We start from the raw sequence: 8024 nt of genomic DNA on the forward strand, positions 1-8024 counted from the left end.
GGTGAGGTTTGTAAATTTACTGCTAAAAAGGACCAAGAAAAGTATGCACAAAGCCTTATATGTAATAAGAAAATAGTAAGCACGGCCTTAGAATGGGGCAAGTCTATGGAAACCACAGCAATTGAAGCATATGAGGGGAAAACTGGAAAAAAAGTAGAACGCTGTGGTTTATATGTTTCTGTGCAGTACCCTTTCATTGGCGCTCCTCCTGATGGATTAATTGGAGATAACAAAATTTTAGAAGTTAAATGTCCATATTCCATAAAGGATGAAATGATTGGATCCAACAATTATTTCCATTTAGAGCGCGATTCGGAGTAGGTATTTGCAACTGAAAGAAACAAGCAACTATTATTACCAAATCCAAACGCAGTTACTTGTCACAGGAAGAGATTGTTGTGATTTATTTATATGGACTAATGTTGATGAAAAAATAATAAATGTTAAAAAAAATGATTCATTTATACAAAATATTATAATCCCTCGAGTAAAAGCTTTCTTTTTTCAATTTATGTTGCCAAAGATAGCAAAAAATATGTATGATTGTTAATATATTTTTATAGTATATTGTAAGATTCTATGTGATAGAAATTAGAACAAAGTTTAATTTTGTATTTTTGTTATTTATTATTTAACAAAGTATGTTTAATACAGTACTGGTAAAAGCGACATCAAATAAAATAAAATTGAAAAAAACATGTTTTACTTTATAATATTATTTTTGAAATTGGTTAACATAAAACATACAAATATTATTCTATCTGCTAAAGGCACCAATTTTGAATCCAACTTGCCGCTTAAGATCTTAAAAGTTTTAGCCAAACCAATGACCCTTTCAACGTGTATCCTTTCTGAAGATATTTTTTTTGACCTTGTCAGTTGAGAAGTCTCAAATTGTCCATCAGTATTTTTTAAAAATTCTGGCACATTAACTGTAACATCTTTATCGCACACTAGGTCTTGCACATTAAAGCCACGGTCACTAAGAATGATATCATTAGGTTCAAGTTTATCAATAAGTCCACATTTTTCAAACAATTCACGATCACTCGTAGATCCACCATATGCATCGGACACAAATGTAACGCAGCCTGATGCTGAAATCCCAACTAAAACTTTTAGAGTATTTGCTGATTTGTAAGTGGAATATGTAAGTTGTTGTGTAAGTGGATTTTTGGGCTTCTCTATTTTTATTTCCGTGCAATCTACTATCACAGTGCATGGATTAATCTTGCCATAGTATTTCATATTTTTATCTAGGCATTGTTTTGGCACCCAAACATTTAACTCTTTCAATTTACAATATAAGTAATTGATCCATGTTATAAAAATGTTACTTAGTACCGTTTTATCAATCTTCGATCGAAAGGCGAGTTCTGTAAATAGCATGTTCCGGCGTAATTTAATTAACACTAGAAGGAATTGATCACAAGGGTTTAGAAACGGCACCTTCAATGTTTTCAGTTGAGGATAGTATTTTAAACAATTTACTTCATCTCCAAAAATACTAAATATGAATTTGATATGTTCATAATCTTGGAAACCAGTATAAAACTGTACTTCGGCCGCATTGGTTATATCCAGCACATTTGCAATTGAAGATTTTTTTTTTTTGTTTTCATTTGGAGGACATTCTTTAAATGTTTTGAGATTATCACTTCCATATAAATCACATTGGATACCAATATCTTTCTGTTTCTTCTCGAATTCAATTTCTACTTCGCAAAAGTTTGTAGTTTCCATGAGGAAGGTGTCATCCTTCTCTTTTTCATTGTTTATGTGTACTTGGACACTAATTTTCCTTTTATTTCGCGCCGAACGCCTTTGATGTCGCTCCTTCTTTTTTTGATGCAAGCTAGAATTTTCTTCATTCCATGGGAATCGACTTGGCACTGCACATTTTTTCAACACAGGTCTGGCTGAAATAATAATTCAATAAATATAATGTTTTAATGAAGTAATTTTTGATAAGGCAAGTACTAAAAAACGTTTGCACTACATCATTGAAGGTTAGTCGCGCACAGACATAATCAAGGTGACTTAACTAAAGTTTATCATTATAAATAAGTACAACATATTCTTACGTTTTTCTAATACTGAGTCCTTCGGTAGCTGGTAATCGTCCTCTGTGAAGTGGCTTTTGCAAACGAGGCTATTTTTCGTTGGAGTAAATTTATCTCTTCGAATGGCTACAAGCCACTGTTTTAATCGGCTTTTATCTTTTGTAGGGAACTTATGTCCTCCTTTTTTATTTGCACACATAGGCACTGCACAACACTGTGGCATTTTGGAAAACAATATTTCGTTTGTAACGTTTTTAAGAATAAATAAACCAAAAAAATTATCGAAAAATATAAATCGTGTATGTGTTTTGACAGGTACCTGGACCTGACGCCTCGGCGGGTGCACCTCGTGGACGCCATTTTAGAAAACCCTCATTGAATGAAGCATACTACAGCACTTAGATTTAACAATAACGATTTTATGATATATTAAATCTACGAGGTAGGTTTTGAATAAAAAAACACATTTTCGTTCAAATCTTTACACCTTTTATAAATTATAATACTTTTTACATTCGTTTATAAGTAAGGTATTCTTATTTCATTCAACATTTTGTGTCAAAAGTTCAGTTAAGTATACAAATACAAAGTTAACATATTACTGCATGCGCTTTAAATGCTTTAATTAAAAGATATGTACAAGTTAATATCATCACATTGGAATTAATAAATAAATTTTAAAACTATTATGTATTCGAAGATTGTAGTTTTCCTTCGGATTCTCCTTTATCAACAGGCTGTGTACCCACGTACTTATCTAAGTACTTTTGTAGGCCTTCGGCGCCGACTTTAGCGGCGATCATTTTGAGCGACATGGCGAATAGTTCGTGCGCTAAGCTTTTGTCACGTGCGAGAGCTGACTCTTCGCAGTAGAAGCAGTTGTTGAAGTATAAGCCAGTGACGCCCTCTAACTCGGCGGCAGTTGCTGCGTAGACTGTTGTTGCGGCGGCTTGTTGCTGTAACAGATTTTATTTATTTTAAAAATGTATTAATCCTTTAAGTTTGCTATGAAAGTAACTGAAAATTAACTTAATTAAAAAAAGTGCATTTTATATTTCAACATTAATAAAAAAAACAGTGTTGCCATTTCTTACCATAGATTTAGTGAAAGGTCTGACTAAGAAGAATGCTAGTCTGAAGAGCCACCATGATCTGCTTAAGTTTGTGTACACCATATTTCCTGGATGAAGAGAATTCACACATATGCCTTTGTTCCTCCATTCTTCACTTAGCACCTGAAAAATAATATTTTAAGTAATGAAACTGAAACCCTATTTAAAAAATATATTTCACAAACTTGACAAATCGGTTATATTGTTTGAAACCATTCATGAAATGAAAAAATATTCAGTTACCTTAGCAGTAATAACATTATACAACTTGGAATTGTTGTAAGCCATCATAGTACTATAGGAATCTTTGGGCATTGCAATATTTTGCAGTGTAAATACATTCTTCAGATCAGCAAATCTGAAAATAAAGAATTCCGCATTCACATTTTGATATGCAATGATAGATTTTGAATAGTAGATAACAAGCCCCTTCAGCAACTTATTGATATGTTTTCTAAATAGTTGATAAGTAGGTACTAGAATTATTTATTAATTCCAGAGAAAAACATTCTTTTAGAGCATTTTTTAACTGGTGATAATTGCCAATATTTGAATTAGTATGACCAAACTGTTATCTAATTAATGCATACCTGTGTGATTCTGAAGACACAAATATAACTCTAGAGCCTTTCCTCAAAAGAGGTTCTAACAATATAGCCAGGTACAAGTGGCTAAGATGATTGACTTGGCATGTAATCTCAATATTATCTCCTGTTTCAGTATATGGTAAGCCAAATACACCTGCATTTAGTATTACTATGTCAAGGTGGCTGAAAACAAAAATATACATGATTAAATAATGATTTAAAAAATGAAACAATGCACTTAATGTCTGGGTTTAAGTAGAAATTAAAATCAATCTTATATAGAATGTTTATTTTTTTCTCACTGTAGTACCTAATAGTTCAATTAACTTCAACTAAATACCTTGTAATCAAACAGTAACACTTTTATTATTGCTTGAGCAGTACAATAGTTAATGTGCCAGTCATTAAAAATATCTACCTACAATACAATTACTAAGTCTACGCTCTTTTTTCCTAGGTAAACCAAGAAATGTTGTTAACATTTCTATAATCATCTGTTTCACATAATTTCATAGTAAATTGATACTTACTCTGAGAAAACAGTTTTAATAGCTGCAGCACATTTCTTCACACTCAGTAAGGAGGTTAAATCTAAGTGAATAGATTTTAAATCATCCTCCGAAGCTTTGGTTTCCTGCACTATGGTCTGTATGGCTTGCTGTGTGCTTTCCATGTTGCGATTTGCAAGTAGAACATTGCAGCCGTGTCTGGCCAGTGATTTGGCAGTTTCATAGCCAATGCCAGCATTAGAACCAGTTACAAGAGCATATTTTCCTGATAAATCCACACCATGTAACACCTGAAAAAATACGATAGTTGAATACTTACTTCTACAAATTTAAATGTTTTCAGCATTTTTGTCATAATTACACAATTGTTATTATGTATTAAAGTAGTAGAAGTTGACTAGATATAAAAAACGACCTTCAATGTAACATTTGAATACATCAGTATAGAAAAAAATCTGGATGGGAATTTATTATGCTGCCTTGACTTGATGTTTGATGAAAAAATTGAATAAATTATTTAATCGTTCAGAACTGACCTGAAAAGCAGTGGAGGAAGCATCAAATCTCTGTCTAAAGTCATGCACATGTTCCTTTGCATCTGTAGCAAACGCTAACCTAGGGTCCACGTATGTTTTGTTCCCAGTCTCCTTATGAACATAAACCGGCTTGCCTTCATCGTCCACAGATTTCGACCAGCCGAAAGGCAATTCTTTTGGAATTTCCTTCTTCCGACCAGTTCTTGGATGTGTCCATTGTGTCTTATTGGTACAAGTGCTGAAGTTCAATAGTACAATGATAAAAAAATCACATGAATAGATATGAAATTCAAAGGTTGTTGTTACTTACTTTATAAAGTAAACACTGCCGTCTTCTGTTGATTTCTGCTCCCATCCTGAGGGTAACTCATCTTCACTATCAGAGTCTATGTTATGCATGTTATAAATTCAAAGTTAATTTGTGTCTGAGACGACAAATTGGTTAAACAATGAGATGGTCATCAATTATCTCAACTCTATTCTATTCTATTTTTATTTATGGCAATCCATGTTGATCCATACGTCGACGATTCTGCCAATGACAAGTGGGATGAGAAGCAAGTAGTGCTTGTGATTGGCAAAGGATAAAATTAAATTGATCTTGAAGTCAAACTTGTGTAACTTATCGTGTTAGTAGGACGGCACTGAAACAAACAGAAATACATTTACATATATAAATAATAACAATATGTTAGTAACATAAAACGAATTACACCGTCTCTGACATATTTAAAAACAACGAATAACATATATACCACAACTATACAAACAGTGGTCTAAATAAATAGGCCACAGTTTATAATTTAATATTATTTCGATGGATAGACATCAATAGCGCCTGGAGCTATTCTGGACAGGAGTAAGTTAAGAGGCAACGGAAATTAGTAGGGAGAGGAATCTTAAGTTTTTGGAGACAACCATATAAAACAAAAGATGAGTTATTGGGACAATTAAAGAATATATGGTCCAGGGTACCCTCATCCAGTCCACACTCGCAGAGGGATGAGTCCTGCACCCGAATTTTGCGCAAGAAGACCGGAGTACAACAATGACCTAATCGTATTCTGCACAGGACTGAAATAACCTGTTTAGGGTATTTTTTAAAATGAGTGAACCACGGTTTTGATTTTACAACCGGTTGGATAGTGTTATATGAACTACCCTTCTTTCTGCTGGAGATATTCCACCATTCCTGCCACGACGTCTGAAGACTCAATCTAGGAACGTTTAGTAGGTCATGCCCTTGAAGGGAGAAGTGTGCAAGGTCCGCTGATTCAGACGTGCATGCATCTTTAGCCAATGCGTCAGCACATTCATTTCCCGTTATACCGCAGTGGCTAGGGATTCAAACTAAGTGAACAACTTTCTCTTGCCGAGAGCAGGAGAAAAGGGACTTTTTGATATCCAGGATAATAGGACAATGGAGTTTAACCATAGACATAATATTAGTAAACAGGACTGCGCATATAAACCCAAAAAACGAGCCGAGTGAAACAGTTAGTACGGAGGCTGTCTGTCCCTTTCTAATAGGGTGACTATGAGATTAAGCTATGTGAGACAAATCCGAATTTGCTAAGATTATTAAACACAGATTAGTATTGAAGTTTTAACTTACGCAGTTTGTGACCTTAAGATACTAATAAAGGCTTTTATAATTAGCGGAAATTAGCAGTATAAAAGCAGGAAGATTCGAAGTGAAGACTGTTTTTTTTTGTATTTCTACTTCATATGTAGACTGCTGAGCCATTTATGTCGCCTTTCTTCATTTTTTGGGAAGCTATAACAATAGTACAACAGTTTTAAAATCCATCACCCATATTTTGACTCGTTACAAGAATTCATGGGCACCCTAGTTGTTTGGTTTACGAAAATGTTATTATTAGCTAACCTGTGGAACGATATATTGCAACCACCATAGGATTCACTTTTGCAAGTAGAAACGTAACACTTTTTCACCATTTTAATAGTTTAAATTGATTTAATACAAAAAAATATAAACAACATTTTAAATGCCGATTACGCGCCAAGAATGTTCAGGGTTACCGTTAGAAAATAAAAAAAAGCAAAATAAAAATTTATGTTGTTTATGTTTTAATAATAAATACGAATAAATTAATGCGATTGTTATTAATTTATTGACTTACAATTGTTAAAATAAGATAAAAATATAAGTGATTCAATTGTTTTTGGGAAGACAAAACTTTTGATCACAACATTTTTTTATGCTGGCAAGGTGTTAGAAAGAGACAAACAGCCTCCGTTCGAACTATCCCTCTCGGCTCGGATTTGCCTCTGTGTATTATGCAACCAATTTAGTACCTTATTGCGTTAGAATAGAGTTCATTTTCGTAAATATATATTTTGAGCGTGCGCAATCTTGTTTAGTAATATTATATCTATGAGTTTAACTCAAATCAACATCAACACAGTGTTGCCAGATGATGATCTAGCATTCTCCCCAAATCTCACCCAAAATCCCCCCAAAATGTTAGTGTTTTGAGAGAAAACCCCCCTAGTAATTAGAAAAATATTTATTTAAATACAATAATTTATAATAATTTTGCAATCGCTTCCATTACTGGATCAGCATCCTCACTTGCGTCGTTGGCTGCAGTTCCATACATTTTCTGCGAGTTAAATCTCTTGAGTATCTTTGAAGTTACTTTAAAATTAACACATCCTCAATCAATCGCAACTTGCGAGAAAGTTCTTTCCACAACAGCGTTAGAAAAAGGCAACGACAAAATTCCTAATGTCAATTTGCTTATATGTCCGTAAGTTTTATCACCAACTGCATTTTTGTGTGTGGTGCTATAGTGGAATCAAATGAAGTAGTAAGTAATTTGGTCGCGTTCAGTCATAAAACTTTTCCGAAAAATCCTCCAACTCCCTCCAAGCCAATTTTTAATCCCCCCGCTGATCCCCCCAAAGGATTGTTCCCCCCAAAAAATCCCCCGTGGGCAGAAAATACCCCCAAATTTGGGGGGAATCCCCCCAATCTGGCATCACTGCATCAACAAACCCTATTGACGTTGACGCAAGTCAAGACCAGAACTGTAATTTTACTGACGTTGTCAGCTAGACATTTCGTTCAAAAACGATTTGACAGCATTTTTTGGCTTGAATCTTAGTCTTTTGATACGAAACTATATTGTATCCTTTTTTTGCAAATGTTGGGTTTAAACTTTGATTATATATATGTCTAGATGTAGCGTCG

At 33.8% G+C, this 8024-nt stretch overlaps 2 protein-coding genes across 2 annotated transcripts; both read right to left on the reverse strand.

Moving 5' to 3' along the window:
* Positions 1 to 602: 602 nt before the first annotated feature.
* On the reverse strand, positions 603 to 2396 carry LOC124629732. Its single transcript, XM_047163259.1, has 2 exons — positions 2085 to 2396; positions 603 to 1919 (listed from the first exon to the last, which is right to left on the reverse strand). Exons 1-2 carry the CDS (start codon positions 2284 to 2286, stop codon positions 703 to 705), a joined length of 1419 nt encoding a protein of 472 aa, XP_047019215.1. The 5' UTR covers positions 2287 to 2396; the 3' UTR covers positions 603 to 702.
* A 133-nt stretch (positions 2397 to 2529) lies between these two features.
* Positions 2530 to 5431, reverse strand: LOC124629733 (WW domain-containing oxidoreductase-like). Its single transcript, XM_047163260.1, has 7 exons — positions 5118 to 5431; positions 4808 to 5045; positions 4293 to 4561; positions 3766 to 3945; positions 3419 to 3533; positions 3158 to 3298; positions 2530 to 3019 (listed from the first exon to the last, which is right to left on the reverse strand). Exons 1-7 carry the CDS (start codon positions 5204 to 5206, stop codon positions 2750 to 2752), a joined length of 1302 nt encoding a protein of 433 aa, XP_047019216.1. The 5' UTR covers positions 5207 to 5431; the 3' UTR covers positions 2530 to 2749.
* Positions 5432 to 8024: the final 2593 nt, after the last annotated feature.

Source organism: Helicoverpa zea, chromosome 4 (genome assembly GCF_022581195.2).
Source record: "Helicoverpa zea isolate HzStark_Cry1AcR chromosome 4, ilHelZeax1.1, whole genome shotgun sequence".
Lineage (NCBI taxonomy): Eukaryota > Metazoa > Arthropoda > Insecta > Lepidoptera > Noctuidae > Helicoverpa > Helicoverpa zea.

What these genes read in the sequence shown, in the direction of transcription:
- LOC124629732 (XM_047163259.1), bottom strand. Translation starts at nt 2,286, where the DNA reads ATGCCACAGTGTTGTGCAGTGCCTATGTGTGCAAATAAAAAAGGAGGA. An exon ending in GGACTCAGTATTAGAAAAAC is followed by an intron (nt 1,920 to 2,084) that starts GTAAGAATATGT and finishes TTATTATTTCAG; the next exon opens with CCAGACCTGTGTTGAAAAAA.
- LOC124629733 (XM_047163260.1), bottom strand. Translation starts at nt 5,206, where the DNA reads ATGCATAACATAGACTCTGATAGTGAAGATGAGTTACCCTCAGGATGG. An exon ending in GGCAGTGTTTACTTTATAAA is followed by an intron (nt 5,046 to 5,117) that starts GTAAGTAACAAC and finishes ATTGAACTTCAG; the next exon opens with CACTTGTACCAATAAGACAC. An exon ending in GACCTTTCACTAAATCTATG is followed by an intron (nt 3,020 to 3,157) that starts GTAAGAAATGGC and finishes AATCTGTTACAG; the next exon opens with CAACAAGCCGCCGCAACAAC.